The sequence below is a fragment of the Aulonocara sp. 'chitande type north' Nkhata Bay genome, linkage group LG23 (assembly GCF_057382095.1).
Source record: "Aulonocara sp. 'chitande type north' Nkhata Bay isolate Kocher_YH1m ecotype deep benthic linkage group LG23, A_spYH_male_GT1.1, whole genome shotgun sequence".
NCBI lineage: Eukaryota > Metazoa > Chordata > Actinopteri > Cichliformes > Cichlidae > Aulonocara > Aulonocara sp. 'chitande type north' Nkhata Bay.
In genome coordinates, this window is record NC_141365.1 from 12,011,252 (window position 1) to 12,034,657 (window position 23,406).

Consider the following 23,406-nt stretch of genomic DNA (forward strand, 5'->3'; position numbering starts at 1 on the left):
AATGTCAAATTCAATTCAGTTTTATTTACAACAGTGGCCTCAGCGAGCTTTAGAGTATAAAGCAAAGACCCGACAATAAAAGTGAGAAAACCATCTGTAGCTAACGATCCAGGTCAAGGGTTTTTGGAAGAAAGCCCCATCTCTTGGTGACACTCTGCAATTAAGTGAAAGGGGCGTGTCTATAGTGGAAACACTCCTCCCAGCGGCTATATCTGTGTGCGTGTGAGGTTGTGAGTTTTTTTTTTTTGTCCCAAACATCGCATTTTAGAATTTGAGAAATTTGACATGATGGGTTTTAATTTTTTGAAATGCAAAGCTGACAAAGTGTTCAAACAGGACACGGGCTGCTTTCTTTTCCTGGTTTTTATCCAGGTTAAAAAACAAAACAAAATATGCTTTCAGTTTCCAACAAATTTCAGTGTGACTATCGCGCAATTTTAATCGGTTCTTAGTAACGATTAGAAAAAGATCAGCTGTTTCATCCAGTCGACACCAGGCAGAGAACGAGTGCTCGGGGGTTAAGGTTAAGTTAGAGGCGGCTCGGCCTTCCAATCGGGATCGCCCTGCAGTCGGGCCAACATGTAGGAAAAACGGAAAGCAGATGCTCTGTGTTTGTGTTTGTGTGTCTGAGCCTGTGTGTGTGTGTGTGTGTGTGTGTGTGTGTGTGTGGAAGGTGTATTGATTCAGTGTCTAGACTTAGATATATCAACTATCTCACTGCAGTACAAAGGCCACACACACAGGCACACACACACACACACACACACACACTGCAGCACTTTTTCAAACAGATCCCACCTTTGCAGAGGCTGGAAAACCCAGCTCAGATGTGTTTGTGTGTGTGTACATGTGTGTGTGCGTGCATGTGTCTGTGTCTCTGTGCGTGCTTACGTTGAGGAAGCCCACCTGTCCGGCCTGCTGGGCGGAGTCAGGACAGACCAGCTGGACGAACTCCTTGAGCGTCTCCTGCGGGTGATACCTGATGGCTGGGTGGGAGAAGTAGGAGCCAGGCTGCTGCAGGATGGGGGAGGAGGAGAAGTGGAGGCTGGAAGGGGGAGCGTGGGGGCTCGCTGAGGGGGGAGAGAGAGGGGAAGAGATTAAATGATTAAAGGGAAGGAGAGTTGGGGGAGGAAGGTAGAGACATAATCATTGTGGGAAGCAAGGAGTTTATTAAGTTTATTAAGGGGGCGTGGCTTAACATGCAGATACATGACGATGGACACACAGAGCAGATGAACCAATGACAACAGGACACCCCAGCTGTCAATCACTACAGGTGTATGGAGGTGAGGCTACATCATTTACGTGGCTCCTCCTCTTCCTTCTCTCCTTCAGTCTAATTAAGGCTCTAATTGGTCTAATACTCTCTGATTGCTCGTTAGCGGATGAGGCCTCGTTAAGGCCTGTGATGTATGGAGGTCTGAGGAGAGTGCAGAGAAGATGCTGAGGGGGGAGCGAGGGAGATAGAGAGACATTAGAAATGACAGAGAGAGAGCGAGGGAGCGTAGGAAGGAGAGTTAAAGCTGCTGCACTAATTCACTTAAAGTCTGCTGTGATTTATCACTCTGACAATACACACTGACCGCCCGTGTGTGTGAGTATGTGTGTGTGTGTATGTGCTCTGTAGCAGTGTATTTACAGTAATCATTGGATGGATGGCTTTCTCTGCCCTCTCTCTTTCTCTTGTAACCACAGACACACACACACACGGGGACAGAGTGTGTGTACATTAATAGAAATGATCTCACTCAGTGTGCAGGCATGCTCAGCCACCTGTGTGTGTGTTTGATTTAGTTTGGTCCCACATCCTGTTTCTGGGATTTTTTTCCGATGCATTGTGCCAACTTCATTTATTTGATGGCCTCAGTGATCGACAGAGTAAACCAGTGGATCTCACACCCACAAACCAACTTCCAAAGATAAAAACACGCACGTTTCTCCTCAGATCCCCTCATTGGCTCCCTGTTAAATCCAGAATTTAAAATCCTGCTCCTGCTGAATAATCCGGACACATCTTATCTTAATGACCTTACAGTACCATATCACCCCATTAAAGCACTTCGCTCTCAGACTGCAGGCTTACTTGTTGTTCCTAGAGTATTTTCAAGTAGAATGGGATGCAGAGCTTCAGTTTTCAGGACCCTACTCTGTGGAACCAGCTTCCAATTTGGATTCGGGAGACAGACACTATCTCTGCTTTTCAGATTAGTCTTCACACTTTCCTTTTTGCTAAAGCATAGATCAGGTGGCCAATCCAATCACAGCGTAAAATCAGCCCCCTTCCCACATCTCAGCGTCTATCTCAGCTGTAGGATGAAAGTGTGTGATTTCCCTGTCATCAGCTGAATCTGTGAACTTCTCTGATATCGATCTTCTCGTCTTTCTTCGGGCGAGACGGCAAAGCGGAGGATTTGCCTTCAGCGGCGCTGCAGCAGCGGTGTGTGTGGTATGTCGAACACAGAAGAAAGAGCTGGGATTAGTTCCACTTTGCAAATTGCCTCGCTTCACTACCTCAGACACCCCTCTCCTCCTCCTCCTCTCTCCCCTGCCAACTATTCCTTGAAGAAGATATTCTCCATCAGGAGGTGGATTGATAAACGATAAGAAGAAGGCAAAGAATTAAAACAGCAGAGTTCCTTCATTTTCACCACATGTGGAAGAATTTTAAAGGAGGTGAGGATGGAGAAAATACAGAAATACTCCATACTCCATCACTGGAGGTGCAGAGAGGGGGTGTGGAGGAAAGACCTTGATAAGAAAGGCCAAAAGTGATCTTCAGACCATCCATCCATTTTCTTCTGCTTATCCGGGGCCGGGTCACGGGGGCAGCAGCCCAAGCAGAGAAGCCCAGACCTCCCTCTCCCCAGCCACCTCCTCCAGCTTGTCCGGGGGAACACCAAGGCGTTCCCAAGCCAGCCGAGAGATATAATCTCCACCGTGTCCTGGGTCTGCCCCGGGGCCTCCTCCTGGTGGGACCTGCCCGGAAAACCTCGCCAAGGAGGCATCCTTGTCAGATGCCTGAACCACCTCAACTCAAAATCTCTCAGAGTTTGCTTCAACTCGTTCCTGCAGAGCTTTCACAATAAAAGACGTGACAGTGTTCGGTGTTGAGGCCTTTTAATTGGTAACAGATGAAATAATAAGAAGCTCGAAAAAGTGAAACATTTAACTTTCAGCAGCGAAATTGCAGGATTTCCTGCTGCCTACTAATCTTCGTCACAGCTCTGACGGCTGTTGCAGCTTTTAAGATGGAATGTTTTCTTACATGTAATGTGACGACTTTATCGGCTCTCCTGCACAAACTTCACTGAGACCTGAACTACAAGCAAATCACACTAAATGTGAGGATTTCATTTCCTCATGTTGGACAAAGCATCACATGACGCATCGTTAAGGTGCGCCTGTGCTGCTCAGTAAATCAGATTATTTTATAACCCCTCTGCTTCCTGTTGTACTACACAGAAAGTTTGTCATCTTAAAAATCATTTTTTAGCTGATCTGTGAGTTTTCAGCTGCTCGCCAGATTAGATGGTAAAGTGATGAATGAGGATTATCTGCAGATTATTATTATGGAAAACACTTCTCAAGACTCAACAGCCGCACAGACACACACACACACACACACACACACATAAGGAGGAAGTGTGTTTCTGTGGTAGATTATTTCAGCCAATCAGAAGACGAGAAAGGAGCAGGAGACGGGTTAGTGGTGGGTGGGTGGGACGTAAGAACAGGTGTGAGGTGGGAAGGATGCTCTCATAACACACACACACACACACACACACACACACACACACACACACACACACACACACACACACACACACACACACACACACACACACACAGTGCCCTGCCTACAGCCTATAGGTGTGTGTCTACAGGTGCCTCCTCCTGACAAAATCCACAGAGACTGACGGGGGTGGGGGTGGGGTGAAGGAGGTGAGTGTGTGTGGTGGGAGGCGGGTGAGGGAGGTTGCTGGGGATGACCTCACCTCGAGGCCCGGTAATGACGGGCCGGTGATGGTGTGTGAAAGCCGTTCGGGGGGAAGAGGAGGAAGAAGAAGAGGAGGAGGTGGAGGAAGCGCTGCTCGGTGAAGGCGCAGTGCCGCAGAAACCGGACTTCTCTGACCTCTTTAGAGCGCTGGCGGGTGACGGCATCCCTGCCAAGAACCATGATGATCATGATGAGGAGGAGCGGGTCATGGCAGATTTGATTCTTTAAACACTTTTTATGCACCTCCAATGTGGGGAGGAGTTGGGAGGAGGGAGGTGGTGGTTTGGAGTGGGGCTTAGAGATCAGGGGCGGGGCTTGGAGATTGAGTCACAGGCTGCAGGTGTCAGAGAGTTTAGTGTGTCTGAACCTTTTTAAGTTTTTAGATACCAGCAAAAAAGGACAACATGAGTAAAAATGATGACAAATAAAATGAAACACTAAAATATAAAAAAGAACAAAAGCCTGAAATTTTATAAAAATAATAATATCGACATGAAAAGTGTGCAACAAAATATATAAATAAAAACACACAAAACCAAATAAAAATGTGAATGTGAGTGATGATCTAAAGCCCATCATTTATTTTTATTTCTTTGTGTGTCAGATGGGCCAGCCGGCAGCATTTTTATTCAAACATAAAAAGTCAGTTTTCTGAGAGACGTGAAACTCAGACATGCTGTTTCTCTTTCCTGTCAGCTCAGCAGTGTGAAACGCTATCAGCTGGGATAAAAGCAAACATAACCTGGCTGCCGTTAATATTGAGACACACTTACATGTGATGATTTTTATTTGAAATATTTAATAAGCTTCAGCAGACGGGAACATCTTGACTGCTCACATTTTAATTTTTACCATAGCTACCAGATAGATGCAGTTCAGGCTGAATTAGTTCATCACAGGAACAACAGTGATCATCTTCAATACAGCTTTTTAAAATATTTTATTTTTGGCCTTTATTACACAGTGGAGTGAAGAGTGACACGAGGGGCGGGAGACATGTGGCAAAGGGCCGCATGTCAGATTTGAACCCGGGCTGGCTGCTTTCTACATGCAATACTTTTATTGTAATGGAGTACTTTTACTCTGAAGTACTTTTACTGCAAATAAGGCTCTGCATGGCTGATTATCAGCACAAACACACGATTGTTCCACAGCTCGGAGACGAGCTGTGAACAGAGGGAACAACACAGATTGTGGTCTACCTGGAAGGGGTGGGGCTTGTAGTGACGGGCAGAGGTGCAGTAGGAGGAGGAAGAGGCAGAGGGGGTTGTTTGTTTGTGAGTGTGATGAAGGACCGAAGAGGTTTTGTCAGGTGGAACTGAGGCTGTTCAATATCTTCTTCCTCATCCTGTTTCCACATCCATCCATCCATCCATCCATCCAATCTATCAGTCATCCATGATTGATCCATCCATCGTCCATCCCTCCATCATTCATTATCCATCCACCCATCAATCATTCATCATCATCCATCCATGATGCATCCACCATTATTAATCATCCATCATTCATTCAAGATCCATCCATCCATCCATCCATCCATCCATCCATCCATCCGTGATCCATTATTCATCCATCCATCCATCATCAACCCATCCATCATTCGTCATCCATCCATGATTTATCCATCTATGATGCATCATCATTCATCCATGATGCATCCATCATTCATCCATCCATCATCCATCCTTCATCATCCATCCATCCATCCTCCATCCATCTATCCTTCATCATCCATCCATCCATGATCCATCAATCCATCACTGATTATGATTCATTCATTCATCATCCATTTAGCCATTATTTAATGTGTCCCAGTTAATAATTTAACCAAACATGTTATTTCAAATAAAAATCTGTAAAACATTACAAAATGAAAATGGAACAACACAATAAAATAAACATAAAAACCCACAACCATTTAATTAAATGTGGAGACCTTTAACGGGTCTCCACAGCAGATCGTCTGCCTCCATCATTCCCAGCATCCTCCTCTCTCACACCAATATGTCCTCCATCACTACATCCATGAACATCCTCTGAGGTCTTCCTCTTCTCTTTCTGCTTGGCAACTCCATCTTCATCCACCTTTGTCCAATACAACACAATCCAGAAACTGTTTGGTCTCTAGATAATATTGCCCTTCATAATAATTAGGGGTGTGGCCTCTTTGATTGACAGGTGGATGGTGACACAGGTGGCTGTAGCCGCTAGCTGTCTGCTCGGCTTCACCCGAACTCGACCTCTGGACTGTCATAATGACGTCAACTGACCAATAACTTGGCTGCTGTGAGGTTCCTGTACTAGCAGAGCGTCCAAAAAGGCGGAGCTCCAGGACTGCTGAGTGAAATTCAAGGGTTTTGATGTTACTAATTAGCAGTAAGTTAGAGCTCCACCCTCTCATCCAGCAGCCATTAGGCTGCCTCACACTGAAAACCAGTTTGAGTTACCTTCCATCTTTAATATACAATCTGTGGTTAGTTTTGGTCATTTATCAGATTCAAACGTCTCCTGATACACAAACTAACAACACCTTTACTCGTTACCATGTCACATATTCACATTCAACACACACACACACACACACACTCGCACACAGACACAAACTGTCCTGCTGTCCATCCAGCTGGTTTTCTCGTCCACAAACTAAACAAAATCGACGTGCCACAGTGACATCATCAGCATGCTGCCAGGTGAGTGGAGTTAGGGTTGGGTGGAGTGCGGTGGGGAGGTGAAGGAGGTTGAGGGGGGCACGAGACGGAAACTCAGACAAAAAGGAGGAGAAGGAGGAGGAGGCGGTTTCACAGACATGTAGACAGGAAGTGAGGAGGCGTGTTGACGTCTTTACCTTGTCGGGAGATGAAAGAGCTAGCTAGAGAGCCACGCAGCTTATATCCAGCTTTCCAACGCAAGACGGAGGAAAGGAAGAAAAGAAACGGAAAGGAAAAGTAGCATGAATACACCGGCTGAGAGAGGAAGAGGAGACAGGAAGAGGAAGGAACTCATAAATATAATCAGTGTATGCGTGTGTGTTTAAGAACATGGTTACCAAAATAAAACTACAAAATCTCTGAGTCTGCAAAAATGAAAGTAAAAAATAAAATAAACCAAAAATGCACTGGAACAATGTGAATGCAATGAACTGAATATAATAAATAATAACTGAGAATTAAAGCAATTTTCTATTTTTTCTAACGCAAATAAAAATAAAATATTTTTAGTTTCCTTTGAGACAGCTAACCTGTGATTTATAATTCAGTATGAACCAGAGTGGACGTGCTTCTGTTGTAGCTGTAAACCTGCTTTAAAAATAGATTTGATTGTACTGAAATCATAGAAATACTCAACAGAAACCTAAACATCTCTGTAAAATGAATTTATATTAGGAAAGCAGTTTATTCTGCACATATCTTCCTGGACATTTTTGTTCCTTCAAAAGACTGAGAGCAGAGAGAGTGACAGGAAACAGCACAGAGAGAAGAACGACATGCAGCAGATGGTCGCTCGGCTGGGAATCGAACCGGGTACTCGCGGGGGTCTGCTCGAATTTCCAAAATATTATTAAAAAATGTTTTAGAACAGAAAGAAAATTTAAATACCTTCATAATAGCAATTATAAAAATATAATATTCTTATTCTAATATTATTAATAAACATATTTGATTGATATTCACATCTTTTAAATGCAAGAATAAAATTTCTATCTAAATATTTTAATAAGTTCAATAACAATTACAGTATAGTTTTAACGAACATTAAAAATAAATAAATGATCATGTAAAATTGAATTAAGAATAAAAACTAAAACATGTAACTGAATAAATTTCCAACCCATTTAACAAAATGGCAAACAAACACCTGGCAAACAAAATATAAAATCATTCTAACCCATAAAAGCCACGCAAAGAATATCTATAAATATATTTGAAAAACGCAACATTCACTGAAATAAAATATCATAAAAATACTGAATAAAAATGTCAAAATGAACGTAAAGACTTTTTGTATTAAAATATATTTTATTTGACTGATATTTGTATATTTGTCAAATGCCAGATTATTATTTATATTATATCAAAACATTTGAAATTTAAATGTATAATTTGACTTCTCTATCTAGAAAAACCCACCAAAGAAATATTTAAAAATATGACGTAAAAATACAAAAATTAAAGGTAACTAAGGGTAACTAAACAAACTGCCTGACTGTTGAAAAAGTAATTAAAAGTGAAGAATGAATCGACTAATTTATAATAATTATAAGACAAATTAAAAAACATGGATTTCTTCTGAGATGACAGTTTAATGACATATTAATGCGAATTAAATTTTTCCCCCCTTTCTCGGCTTCGTGAGGCTCACTGAACAGATTTGTGTCTCTGAACTGTTCAGATTCACACTGAGCTACACGGAGGCATGCTGGAGGCTGCTTCCTGTTTATGTGACTGTTTTGGATCTGATTCTGCAAGTGTGCAGGATCAAACCTGTGACGTCCTCTTTATGAGACAGGCAGTCGAGAGATCACACTCTGACAAAACATTAAAAAAATCACTCTTACACACACACACACACACACACACACACACACACACCCTGCTGGAAGCACCAACTGCACACTGCACCATGGTAGCATCGCTCCGCTGGGCTGCGTTGGAGCGGCAGGTTAGCTCTGGGATGTGTGATGACGAGAGTCTGCATGGTGGAGGTGGGGGGAGTGTTAGGGCCGGGGTCAGATGGGGTATTAAGATGGCGGGGCTGTTATTAGAGGAGGCGGCTGGGGTTTCGTTTCGGGGTGTGGTTACATACCTGGCTCCACGTCGTGCCAGCTGCTGGCCTGGCTGCCGCTGCCTGGAGACCGACCCTGGCTTGGGTAGTAGGACTCCTCCCCCGGGCTGTCCACGTCCTCCTCCATGCACTTTATCCTCTTGGCAGAGCTGCAGAGAGACAGAGCAGCATTGGTGACTCCTCCCATTATTAACCCCGCTGTTCTCCAGCTCAGAGCTCAAACGGAGAACAGGTGGAGTCCTAAACACCCACACAGACCCCTCTGATTCCTGCTATCAGCTGTTTGAAGTCCCACCCAAACCTGAGACCAGCACATCAGGCTCCCTCCCACACATCCAACTGTTCAATCTCACCTACCTGCCCCTCCCTTATTTCTTTTTTCCCCACATATTGGTCACACTCACATGTTTCAGATCATCAAATAAAGAGAACCTGAGTAAATGCAGAGTGCAGGTTTTAAATGATGATTTCATTCATTAAGGGAACAAAGCTGTTAGTTTGATGCAGATGTAATGGGACTGAAACCTTCCACAAAGTTCAGCTTCTGTCTTGTCAGTCTACAGAAGATTTCCCAGAAGTCTCGGAGATCATCCAGATGTTTGTTTGCAGTTTGCTTTTGTGATCTTCTTGGCTAGCAGTGGTGTTTTCCTTGAACTTTTCCATGGAGGCCATTTTTGCTTTCACTGGAGTCCAGTGCTCATTTGTTGACATCACTGATTGGCTGACTCCATGTGAACTTTGACAATGTGGCGTTTTATGGTAAAAAGAAAAGAGCAGCGAGGAGGGTTGACATGAGATCAAACCGTACACGTCCCGTGGACTAAATGACTCTCAGGCATCAACTTACAGCAGCATCTGATGGATGCTCACACTGGATAAACCAGAGCATCCCTGACAGGAAGAAAAGGAAGGACAAAGTCTGAATTCATACCTTTCTGTAAGACATAAATTTACATGTCCTCCTTTACCCTCCAAACCCAGCTGTAGTCTTTGTGTACTTGTGCAGTTATTTATGCATTTCACACATTTTCTGTTTGCTTTACTTTAAGGTTTAAGCCTGAGAAATGAGAGCAACGACTCACAGACAGCAGGTTTACACCTCACTGGCCAGATCTGTTTGTTTAACAGGAAGTTAAAACATTAACAGTGTGTGTGTGTGTGTGTGTGTGTTCTGCCTGTACACTGAGATGTGTTTGTATGAATGGAGGGTCTTTGACATTAGTAAAGACTTAAATATTTCCATATGGATCTGCTTCACTGCCTCACAGCGATCTCTCTGTGTGTGTGTGTGGTAATGTGTGTGTGTGGGAGGTCTCTGGAGATGTGTTTGGAGTCAGAGAAGAGAGAGGGGGAGAGGGTGTAGAAGACAGAGGACACACACACACACACTCAGCTAACTGTGTGTGCGTGCGTGCGTGCGTGCGTGCGTGTGCGCTGCAGGGCAGGTATTTCAGCAGACAGACGACTTTTGCGACCGCATCGATTTAAGAGAAGAGGTCAGGGCAAACCCTGCAAGCATATGTGTGTGAGAGAGTGTGTGTGTGTGTGTGAGTGAGAGAGAGAGTGTGTTTGTATAATCATTTGAGTTTAAACCATCACTGTGAGGATATCAGTGAGTTGTGAGTACCTTCTAAGGCAGGGGTGTCAAACTCAATTGCACAGGGGGCCAAAACTCAAGGCACACTTTAGGTCGCAGGCCAAACAAGATAAACATTTATTGAACACACTAAAACAATGTTTTTTAAACAAATATGAATAAAAACAGACAGGAATGTTATTCCAGATTAAATAAACTTAAAAAAATAAACTTTAACTTTAAATATTTTGCTCTTCATAAAAATATATCCTGTCAAAATTATGCAAGTTAGAAATATGAACATGCTGCCAAAACCCCAGAAAAAAATAAATGAAAGCAAACACAAGGTTGGAGCCGCATGTAGACGGAGCATTGCTTCAGGAGTGGAACTAATAAACTGTGCGGGCCATTCAGTGTCGTACTTTCCCTTGAGTGTATCATTACACTGCAGCTCCATCTGAATCTGCACAGGTGCAGTTCAGCAAAGTGCGCTGATTTGGTTCAACATTACTTGGCAACAGGGAAAGTGAGGCAAGTTGCACTGGTGCATTTGTGACAGCTTCACTTGAAATGCCTTCACCGCATCATACATGTCATGTCCATGAATTGACAGGTTTCCTTGCTGAGCTCAAAAACTCTATTGAGAACTTTTCCCCAACTCAGCCAAAGGACCTCTGTATGATGGCATGTCGGCAAACTGAATCTATTTCCCACATAAAAGACTGAAATTGACGGTAATTTAAACCTTTAGCTTGGATAAAATTTACGGTTTGTGTTACGGTGATCATTACATGCTCCATTTTACCACACAGCCTTTCCTGGTGTGTGATGCAGTGATATGCTGTTAACCCACCAGTGCAGTTCTCCTCCTGCATCTTTACTCGCATCCTGCTGACTAGTCTGCTTTTTTCACCGCACAACACCGGCGCTCCATCTGTTGTAAGTCCAACAAGTTTGTTACACTTTGACATACGTTTTAAAAAATGTCTTTTCCTGTCATTGTCCCGTGCATCGATTTAATGTTCAATATTTCCTCTCCACGGATGAAGATGGCCAGCTGTGCAATGTCCATCATGTCTATACTTTCATCCACAGCAAGAGAGTATGCGATAAACTTTCTGCTTTTTCACACAACTGTGTTCTTAAATCAGTGGCCATCTCACAAACCCCATCAGCAATCGTATTTCTCCTCAGGCTCACATTTGCCAAAATCTGCATTTTGTCTGGACACAAGACGTCGCACACCTTCATCATGCAGCTCTTTACAGTGGTACCGGGCTGATTTGGCTATCTCCACTGCTACAATAAAACTTGCTTTCACAACAGCTTCACTTTGTGATTTTGCTCTGGTGAAAACAAGTCTGCTGAAATGTCAGATTCTTCTTTAGCTCTTCTACTTTCTGTAGTTTCTTCTCTGCATTTAGGTTTTTCAGCTTATCCTGATGTTTTGTCTCGTAGTGCCGTCTTAAATTAAATTCCTTAATTACAGCCACATTAGCAACACTATTAAGACACACGGGTTTACTAGCAATGTCTGTAAACATATAGTCAGTCACCCACTGGCGCTGAAAGGCTCTGCTTTCAGAGTCAACTTTTCTCTCCACCATTGTGAGCGGCTAGCTTCGCAATAACAAAAGTTTGACTTGATTGACGCGGGAATGTTCCCAAATAGCCTAGCGTTCGGCAAGGAGGCTGCAGCACTGCATTATGGGATCTGTTGTTTGTATATTATTAGCACCTCCTATCGCCAGGCCATGCATAACAATAATAATATATCTATATAAAATGATCTCGCGGGCCAGATATAAATGTACGCCGGGCCGGATGTGGCCCGCGGGCCTTGACTTTGACACATGTGTTCTAAGGGCTGTTTTAGGGGGTCAGATCAGAACCAATCAGCTGTGTGTGTGTGTGTGTGTGTGTGTGTGTGTGTGTGTGTGTGCGCTCTAACATACATTAAGCCACATTAGGAACAAACAGTTAGTGTTCATGCACAGACCAAAGCTGCCGTAGCCTCTACACTCTACACACCCTGCAGGTGAGTTAGTGAAATACTGACAGCTGTCCTATCGTGTCTGTGATACAGCATCCATCCAGTGCACTGCACGAGGGTGTGACCGTCGTCATCCTTGCATCTGTCCATTGCAGTCATTTCATTTCACAAATCCAACCAACTCTTTGTTGTTTGTGCGTCCTCTGAGCACTGTACGGCTGGAACATAAACCATCTGGATTTGAATGTTTGGAAGTAAAAAACGAAATGAAGCCATCTCGAGTTCTGGTTTGGGAACATCGGCCAATGATGAAGCGACTTCTCCAGCATCGCTGAAAGGTCAGTCCACGGGCCACTAGGTGGCGCTTACACTCAGCACTGACGCCTCACCATTCTGTCCGCTGACAGCTCAACAAAGGTTATTTAAACAGGGCGCAGGTGCTGCGAGTCACTGCACAGACTCTGCGTCCCATTTATTTTATTACAGGTGCTCCATGAAATATTATAGAATCAGTTTTCTACTTCTTCTATTTTACAAAAGCACTTATTGGATCATTGTTTAGAGTTTTCTATGACGCGCATGTTTCCCTCTTTGAGAAACACTTTGACCTTAGTCAATCGATTGATTGACTGCAGTCATTAAAACTGATAAATAGTCACATGAACAACAGGAGGAGGTGCTGAGTGTGCTGGTGTGTACCTGGAGGAGGAGGTACTGGGCAGTGGTCTCCTCATGGCTCCTGGGCTCATGCTGTAGTAGGAGGAGCTGTCGAGGTCGGCCAGCGAGAAGTTTGGCCCGGTGCCGGCTGCGATGGGCGCTGATGGACGGACAGACAGACAGAGAGTGTCAGTACGGATACGGTGACATTTTTATATAACCAGTGAACACACACACACACACACACACACACACACCTGGAGGCTGAACAAGGTGCATTAAACATGTTGATAAAAATCAGGAGGACAAGCTGTGAAAGCTCCTCACTGACACTTTCAGGTTTCCTTAAAGGAGACAAGAAACTTCCAGCAGTGAAGGAGACTTCATGGGAGTACGGACACTCCAATGAAAGCCTGCTGCGGCAGCAGTTACTGTCTCATAAAGCTGCTGCACACGAGAAAAGAAGGCTAAAGCTTCTAATCATCCAAAGTGCACATTTAAAAAGTAAAGGTTGACTCTTATTAAATGTGTTTCCTCCTGCCTGAAGAGATGCTGCAACACAACGCGTCACTGGACATCTGACCGCCCGTCACGCCACAAGCATAACATAAGTTTTATCACATTCTTCCAGTGACGGGGTTAGGCTATATCCTGGACCTCCTCTCCCCTGGAAACTAGACCAACAGAAACCTCTGTGCTAAATCTGCACTTCTAAAACAAAAACTGTAAAGTGACGGAGAGATGGTGCCGATGGAGGTGAAGGACAAGAGAGGGACAGACCTTGAAAATAAGTTTCACTTATCGTCCCGCTAGATGTCTCGTGTGAATATTCCTGCGTTTCAAAAACACAACTGATTGAACAGCCTGATTAACTCCACGTTAAAGCACCAATAACCTGGGAGAATATTTTAAGGAGAAATTCTGAGTGACTGTGTGTTTGCATCAGTCACTGGGATTTTCTGGCCGAGCAGAACCAGCAGATTAGCTTCGACATATGATCCTCCTGCAGCTTCCAGGGAACGTTTTCTGAGCTCACCCTGAAGTGCATGATGCAGGGATTGTGTGCGGACAGGTGTTGTTGTTTAGCTCCTCGTTAAACACTCCAGTAAGTGCACAGGTGTATGCATTTAAAATTGCCCCACCTGTGTGTGCAGTAGTGGGACTCTGTTCAGCTCAGAGCTGTTAACGTCTCCTCTGACAGTCAGAGGATCGTCAGGACTAATCTGGCGGGCGGATGAATTGGCTCAGGAGGTGATAAAATTACTGCCCTCCTTAAAAAAAGACAAAAATGAGTCGCTTTTATAAATGAGACTCTGAAGCCACTGCTCCCAACAAACAGCCTGACGAGCAGCCGAGCACCGCTTGTCTCTGTTTACATATTCAATATTAGCTCACAACAGGAGTTTATGTCATCATTGTATATGAGAGCAGTTAGCACGCAACATTAGCATCTACCAACAACAACAAGCTGTGGCCCTCTTCCTCTCTGATGTGTTCATGTTCTGCTGCCCCCCCCCCCCCCATCCTATTCTCGGGGGACAGAAGCTCTTCCACAAAGCCCTGCGAGGCTCTCCGTGTTAAAGCAGGGAGGGAGGGAGCGAGGGAGCGATCCGGCTCTTTGTTGTCAAATGCTTCAATTTGAAAATCCTGCTGAACAAAGGCAGCAATCAGCTTCAAAACCGGACATCCATCTACCCCCTCGCCTCCAGCCCCCCCCCACACCCTCATCCCTACTCTTCATCGTTTTATTGACAGATAGCATGATGGTGTGATGGGATGAAAGGAGAAGGAGGAGGGAGGGGGAGGACTGACAGGACCTGGTGGGGAGTTTTCTGCTGAGCTCAGCACCGTGATCTCGCTCCACCTATCTATCACTCTCTCTCTCTCTGCCCTGTAGAGATAGGGCTGACCTGAGACACGCACACATGCACACATACACACACACCCACACATATACACACACAGAGAGTTGGTCATTCGTGTGTGGACGTTTTAAACTCCTTTCCCACGGGAGCAGGAAGTAAAAACAAAGATAATTTAAAAACTGAAAAATAAAGAACGTACAAGTTTCCTGTGACTGCCACGGCTCGTAACGAACAGTCGACCTGTTCTGTGTTTTTACGTCTGAGGACAAGTAAACTTACCCTGTAATTTAATAATTGCAGTCAACTTTTTTATGACTCCAGTTTTGGACGGAAACTTCTTGTTCACTTCTCCTCTGAGGTTTTACAAACTCATAAAGAGTGTGAAGCTTTCAGTGAAGCCAGTCTTGAGTTGAAAAAGGCAAAGCTACCGTGTGGAGAGTGACTTAACTGTGAAGGAACTACTCATCCCATAATGCACTGCAAATCCCAAACTCCCCTATAGACTCGATTATTTTCGTTATCGCAGTCTTGCTGAAAACCTTGAGAACATGTTATATCGTACGCCACTTTGTTCACTTGCTTTCTGAAGCTTCGCGCTCACTAAGCTAACTCATGTTTAGACATTTTAAACATCTCCATGGTAACATGGAGATCGCCAACAATCATTGATGTTAAAACAGCCATCATAAGCAAGTCCTAGACTCCTTTACTAGTTGCATAAACTGTTAAAAATAATGGATAAGCCCTTGTGATAGTAGTAAATCTAACTGGTCTCTCAGATGGCCGTCCCTCACTGAGCCTGGCTCCGCCAGGTTTTTTCCTGTTAAAAGGGAGTTTTTCCTTCCAGCTGTCTCCCAAGCTTGCTTATAGGGGGTTGTCTGTTGTTGGGGTTTCTCTGTATCATTGTAGGATATTTACCCTACGATATGAAGTGCCGTGAGGCGACTGTTGTTGGTGCAATATAAATAAAGCTGAACTGAACTGAAACTGTCCAAAGTGGTAAAAATAAAGATAATCAGTAGACACAAAGTATGGTGTACCATCTAATATTAAGAATAAAAATAGAACTTTAATAATTCCTCTGGGAAATTCAGTGAAAAGCTGATTTTTTCTAGAATAAAAAGAGATAAGGATATAAAAGCAGCCAATCATGGATAATCTGCTGCATGTGCTCACTGAGGCTGTGGGTGAACCTCTGAGATGTTAATGGTTAATCATAAATGAGATGACAGCTGAAACATGGTGTTGATGGGCTCTGTCTGAGAGGCACTGCTGCACTGACGTGTGCAGCCTGTGGAGGGCGCTGGCAGCACTCTGCAGCTGCTCCTGGTTGATTTGTATCCTTGCTGATTAGATTTCTGGCAGTAATGAAGCTGCTCTGTGTTTACTTCTTGCATTTGAATGCCGGGGGCCGGTGCTCTGCTGTCTGGACGTCTGCCAGCTGGAGCTTCGGCTCAACTTCGCTGTATTAATGATGCTTTCAGGTCACTCGCCATACAGTGGTTACTACTGTAACCCCCCTTTAAAGCACATCTTCATCGTGTTTCTGTGAGAACTCGCAAAGGCACCTCTTTGATCGCTTACAGCTGTTCCCTTTGTTTTATTGTTCCAATTCACACTTTCATTATTATGATTATTATTGTGATTATTATTAAAATTGTCAAACATCTTTGTGTCATTTGTGCCACGGTGCCCATCTGCTGCTGGCACACCACCAGGTGTGTGTGGCAGAGGGCAGGGGAGGGAGGAGGAGGAGTCTGAAGCATGCAGGCCTCCAGGTTTATTCATCTTTCATCCTGTGTGTGTGTGTGTGTGTGTGTGTGTGTGTGTGTGTGTGTGTGTATGTGTGTGTGTGTGTGAGAGAGAGACGAAGGTACGAGAAGGTGCCAAGTGGGTCATCTGCCTTCTTATCTATTTGAGTGTTTGTGTGTTTGCACTGTGTGTGTGTGAAGCCATCATATCAGCTGTAATCCCCAACATCCTTACGTCTAATATCAACTCTCCTGACACACTGGCAGGAAGTTTGTGTGTGTGTGTGTTCTCATGAAATCTGTTTCAGTGCCAAGGTGCACTGCTGGCACTCCACTCATGCATCTGTGTGTGTGAGTGTGTGTGAGAGAGCTGGTTACAAGTGTCTAAAAACATCAAAGAGACTCAGAGTGAGCTGCAGCTCCTTTTACAGCCTGTGCTACACCCACGTGCCAGTTTGCTAGGCACAATTAATAACTGGAACACCCATTGTTTAATCGATTCACTTAAAAAGATCCCCTGACTATGAAAATGTAGAGATCGTATTATTTTAACACAAATATCAGCATTTTAAATCTAATATGTAAAGAAACCAGGTTTGAGAAGTCCCTTCACCTGCAGTAATTTAACAGATTGCCATACACAATCATGCTTGAATTACCTTTCAAATCTTAAACTTTCAGTGTGTAACATTTTTCACCACTAGATGTCAGTAGATTACAGATTGCAGTCAACCGAGTTCCGTTTTCTTACACTGCCCAATTCAAGTGCATAATTCTAGATATGTTAGCTTCTGTAGGACAAACATGCTAACATGTCAGCTAACAGAGATCAAAAACATTTTGAGTTTACCCCATAACAGCCGCACCTAGACGGATCTCCCCGAGAATTTTCTGTGTTTAGTCCACTGTTTACCTCAGCTGTCAATGCAGGGTGAGAAGTGTCCTCATTTATTTAGCTACCCTTAGCCTTAAGTTAGCTGTAGTTAGCCTTAGTTAGGTACTGTTAGCTTGTGTTAGCCTTAAGCCCCTTTTCTATTAGTACCTACTCGGATCGACTTGGCACGGTTCACAACAGTTATCAGGGTTTTCCATTAGGTCATAGTACCTGTTACCAAGTACTTTTTTAGTACCTGCTCGCCCAGGGTTCTTAGTCAGTACTAAAATGTAACATCGTCAGACTGCATGCCACCGATTAGCTGGACAGTAGCGTCACTCGATGAGTCATGAGAGCGTCATGTTGACAAAAATAAAACCACCCTTTTTTGAAACTCACCAATGAAGGAAACGGTTACAAAAAACAACGCCGTGTTCCCCGAGTATGACAAAAAGCCACAGACCGAGCAGCAGATATATTCTTGCCTTGACATTAGGGCTGCACGATTTTGCATAAAATGAGAATCACGATTTTTTGGCTTAGAATTGAGATCACGATTCTCTCACGATTTTCTTTTCCAATATAAATATTTATTACACTTATTAACTGCACATCAACTTCGTAACAGTTGAGACTGAACATAAAAACAATAAATAAACATAAAAACAACAAATGTCTCACATTTTGTGGTTGCCGCAAAATGTTGTACTGCTTGAAATTCCGTCTCCACCGTTGCTCGACACTGCGTGTATAGAGCAGGTAGTGCAACAATAGAAAAATAGTTGCGGGACGGCACTGTGTAGCGTTTGTCTAGGGTGTTGATCATTTTCCTAAATCTCTCGTTTTGCACAGTGTTGATGGGAGCCATATCTTTGGTCAGGTGATAAGTAATAGCCTCCGTAATTTCTTTGTGCCTGCGGGAGTTCGACGGGTATAGGGAAGCGCTGTATAAGGTTCCCGTTATTGATGTTTGGGTGGTTGACGGGACGGATTTTCTCCTGTCACTTTTTCATCATCTCTGACGTGCTCTCCGTTGTTTTTTCCCTGCCAATTTTAGCATCCAGTATCACGTGGTATAAGGCTCCGCCCTTGTCATTTGTTGAGCAGGAAGAGTGAGCGCTTGTTTTCATGCAAATTACGTCCCGGATCAAAATGCGGTACAATCGTCGCCGGCTATTTTTTATTTTTTTTGGAATCGTTGTCATTTGGAAATGAGATCGCACATAAGTATGAATTGAGATCGTGATTTTCTAACGATTAATCGTGCAGCCCTACTTGACGTCCACCTTTTTTGTAGCAATCATGTCGTATATTAATTACATTGCGGGATGCTTGGATGCGTTGCTATGACGACAACCACGAACGTTAGGTAGTACCAGATTGTAATGGAAAACCAGGTGAGTATATCCGAGTAGGTATTAATGGAAAAGGGGCTTTAGTTAACTGTTAATAGCCTCGGTAAGCTGCCGTTGGCCTCTGTTAGCTACTGTTATGGTCATAATGAAATGGTCTTTGAAGTGGATCTAACATTGTTGGACTCTTAGTGATTAAACTCTCATACAATATAAGAATGTAATCAAACTGTTTGTCAGAGGGAAAGTGTGATTTTTAGGAAACTTGAGGCTAACATTAGCTGGTATGTGTATATGAGTACAGTAATATTTTTTTTCCTATTAACCCTTAAAAAACTATTAACTAGACCTAGCAATTTTATGCTGATCCCAATTTTATGCTCATCCCTCAGCAACCAGCAGCTCTTATTTCCTGAGGAGCACTGCTTTGGTTAAATTTTGACCGGTAGGAATTCTGGTGACAGATGGACGCCTCGCTGTTGTCAGTTCAACAAGCACAACAAACACAAGTTACTGTCCACAAACTTATGGCCCTCATAAACGCAGCTGTAATGTCTCGCTCAGGTGAGGTTTGTACAGAGCGGCAGAAACAGACTGCGAGGGAGAGGACGGAGGGAGGAAGAAAGAGAGGAGGAATATGAGCAAAGAAAAAAAAGAAAGAGGAGGATCAGAGGAAGAACGACAGGAAGAGAGAGCGAGAGTTTAATGACACATCGCAGCGAGAGAGAGGAAGGAGAAGTCAGGAATACACTGAAGTGACCAATTACATGTGACCGCGGCCGCTACACTAACCTGCCCGCTCGCTCGCCCGGCCGGCCTCTCTCTCTTTGTGTGCTGCTTTAATAGGATATTGATCGACAGAGAGAGATTCGATTGGCCTGCCAGTGAATTGTGTAATGGCTGCACAACGCCAAGGTCACCCGCTGTGTGTGTGCGTGCGCGCTCTGTTCAATACCCCACCAGCCCCCCCTCCACCACAACCACATCTCATCTTCTGGTGAGCTATAGGCTTCAGTCACCCCTGCAGACCCCCGCGTGTGTGTGTGTTTGTGTGTGTGTGTTCACTCCATTTAAAGAAGAACCACACCAGAAATGATTCTTCATATAATCACAAAGAGTGCTGTGGGGTGATGGTGATGTAGGTGAAGCTTCAAGTAAGGTTCTGTCTATTGCCATGTTCGGAGTTCTTTCCTTGTTTTTAATCTTTGGACTGTTTCTTGGACTTTGCCTTTTTCCTGTGCCTCATTCTCACTGTTTTTCACACTGCCTGTCACATTACATGTTAAAATTTTCTTCAGGCTCCTGGTTTCCTGGTCTCAGGTTCTCCTGAGACTTCCCCTTCAGCACGCAGGAACCAGAAGAAGTTTGTTATCTTTTCTTTGGCATCAAACGGAGACTCCCAGTGCTACTTCTGCACCATGTCCTACCACCGGGAACACTTTCATTGAAATACATACTAAAAAACAAAAAAACAAAAAAAAACAATAACATGTAATATTTTGCATCTACTGTTATCTACTGTTAGCTAGTTTATTGTGATGGTGTTGTTTTTATTATTTTGCTCTTTGTTGTTTGTTTTCTCTTCTGGTTTTTTTTTTAAAATCTCCATACAGCTGATCCAGGTGTTTTGTTTGTTCTTCTTTTTTTTCTTCCCCCCTTTCTCACCATCTCTTCTCCCCTCTATTTTTCTTTCTCTCCCTCTCTTTCTTTCATTCTTTCTCTCTGTCCTATCCCCCAGTCATGTCTGTCCCGTCTTTAAAAAACGAAAATAAAATAAATACATAATTATAATAAAGGTCAATCAAATGGACCAATATGGCAAGGCCATGATGATCCACCCGGTAAAGTAAATCAACTTGGCATCTTTCTTGGCCTTAAGACAACAATTCTGATGGCTAAAGATCCAAACGGGACAGGCAAAAGAAAAAGAAAAAAAGAAAAGAAATACATACTCCTGATAATACACACACTGAAGTGATCAGGTGACCTTTGGCAGCAAATCGTAATTTCTGCTTCCTGTAATCTTCCACCTCATCCAAACATGCTGGAGTCTGAATTTGATCCTGCATGATGCAGATGTTCGCCTGTTGTCACTCCCCCACAGCTGCTTATTTGAATGAAGAAATGCATGAATTCTTTTTATGCTCTTAAAGGGGAACGCTTAGGAGAACGAGGGCCGCAGCAAGAATCTGCCGACGTCAGCTGAGTTTTACACTGAAGTAAAGGTGTCCTTCCAGGTTTGCTTCAGCATCATACATATATTCTTTGGCCACCGTACGGTGGCCCCGAGAGCTCAAAACATCACAAATATATAACTACAGGAAATTATGACAACAGCTTCATCAAGAAGAACATAAAAAGCTGTAGAGTTCGGACTCATGAGGTGAACGTTAACATAAATCAGCAGAAACTTCTACACGAATTCGCTTCGACTGCGGAGGAACCTGAGGATGGAGCGCTTCCTTCAGGTTCCACTGTAATCTGAGACATTTACAGGTTTCATCAGGCTGGATAAATTTTTCTACAGAAATCACTCACACAAATGTGTAACTTTTGGCTGTATGAATAAAATGTACTGAGATGTACTGAGAATAACGTGTGTATTGTATTAATATAAAAGGAGATGAGATGAAAAACATTTTTCAGCTTTGTCTACATTTAATATTTCTAATGCGAGCAAAGTGAGGAGTAAGAAAAGTGTCTGTGGCAGCAAAGCAGAGCTGCTTTAATGCTGCTGCAACACACACACACACACACACACACACACACAAACACACACACACACACACAAACACACACTCTATAAGTACAGTATATATTCATATACTTACACACACAGACACATTCAGACAGACACAAATGTATTCACAAACACACACACACCCTTTCGCTCTGTGTGTGTGTGTGTGTGTGTGTGTGTGTGTGTGTGTGTGTGTGTGTGTGTGTGTGTGTGCAGGCGCGCGCTTTGTGTTGGTCAGCAGATTTGCAGCGATGCGGCTCTGGAAGAATCACTTATGGATTAGAGTGCAGGAGAGTCCACAGTGTGTGTGTGTGTGTGTGTGTGTGTGTGTGTGTGTGCGCGCAATAGGCATTTCAGGTTATCAGTTAAAAGCTAATGTACTTGAATAGTGTGTGTGTGTGTGTGTGTGTGTGTGTGTGTGTGTGTGTGTGTGTGTGTGAATACATGTTCATTCAGCCTGAGAGAGACTTCATTTATAATACAGCCGAATAGAAAAACTTTGTCAGTAGGGAAAAAAGAAAAAGTAAAAGTAATAAAGTTATTTCTATGAAAAGCAAATAATGGAGTGAAACAAGAACATCTGGAGGTAGAATTCAAAATTAAAGGATGAAAATGAGAAATCTCATTGTCCTTCATATTTTTTGTTTCAGCTTCACATTGAGTAAAATTGCAACGCTTTCCTTAGGGCGATGGTAAAAGTAACTGGAGCGAAATAGTAGCCAGGGCTGATGGTCTAACCTCAGCTTATATTGAGGAGCATTATAATGATCTCAACACTGATAGGATGCTGCTTCCATCTGCCCAGAGAAAAAATCATCTCAGGTAAACCAGGGCCATCACAGGTGACCCCTCGCACCCCGCCCACCACCTGCTTGACCCACTAGTCGATCAGGTCCCACACCTCCGCACACTAACAGCTTCTTCCCCTGGGCCATTCAGACTGTTAACAAACACTACGCCGTGTAGCCCCACACACAGGGTGATCCGCGGTAACTCACCACATTAATGCAGTTACAGCGTTAAGGTCATTTTAACGAGAGTAACGCTGACAGCACTAAAATGGTAATCTCCAAATGTTTTCTTTTTACTGACCAGCTCCTCTTTGATAGCTGCCGTGTCCATCTTCACGTTGCCTGCAGGTGAAGTGATGGAGGGGGAGGAGTTGTGTTCAGTGAAGGAGAGAGGCGAGGCAGAGTAACGTTGCGTAGAGACAAAAGTGGATGAAAGAGGCAAACTTGCGGTTCCACAAGTATAATTATAACGTAACATAGACTATATCGATATAAACGATATTATCACATCTCATATCTCGTATAAAAATATATTGATATATTTAAAAACTCGATATATCGCCCAGTCCTAGGCTGAGTAACCCTCATCACTCAGGACACTCACACATGGACTCTAAGAAGTCCTTTTTTTCTTTGCACTGCTTCCGAGCACTTTGTCCTCTATTGTGTGCCTTTCTCTTATTTTTGTTATTTATTTCTTTTATACGCTTTATATTTTATTCCGGCAAAGTCGGTGTGAAGCACCCACAACTTCGTTGTACATGTACAATGACAGTAAAGGCCTTTTCTCTTCTCTTCTATCATCTACTGTTCTGAAGGAGCTAGTTCTCCTGCCGAATGTGCTGACAGGTGTCACGTGAAATTTAAAATTCAGTTTCTCAGCCATCCAAAGCAACACTAAAGACCACAATGTACAGCACCACTGAACAGTAAAGGACAGTGTTGTCAGCATAGAGGTGTTGTTTACAGCATGATTTGCAAAGGTCTGCCCACAGGCTGCCTCACTTTTGCTCTCAGCGTCTATT

The 23,406-nt window shown here is 43.5% G+C and overlaps 1 protein-coding gene across 8 annotated transcripts in view; it reads right to left on the bottom strand.

Moving 5' to 3' along the window:
• Positions 1-23,406, bottom strand: part of nfia (nuclear factor I/A) — a 144,838-nt gene that overhangs the window by 11,488 nt on the left and 109,944 nt on the right. For 3 of the 8 annotated variants that reach the window (XM_086284758.1, XM_086284761.1, XM_086284757.1), the window contains exons 5-9: positions 13,051-13,168; positions 8,804-8,931; positions 6,846-6,896; positions 3,996-4,163; positions 892-1,070 (exon numbers count right to left, since the gene is read on the bottom strand). In XM_086284758.1, the coding sequence (XP_086140884.1) occupies positions 892-1,070; positions 3,996-4,163; positions 6,846-6,896; positions 8,804-8,931; positions 13,051-13,168 (644 nt within the window). The remainder of the gene's footprint in view (positions 1-891; positions 1,071-3,995; positions 4,164-6,845; positions 6,897-8,803; positions 8,932-13,050; positions 13,169-23,406) is intronic. The other 5 variants (XM_086284762.1, XM_086284764.1, XM_086284759.1 and 2 more) reach the window with 4 other exon arrangements.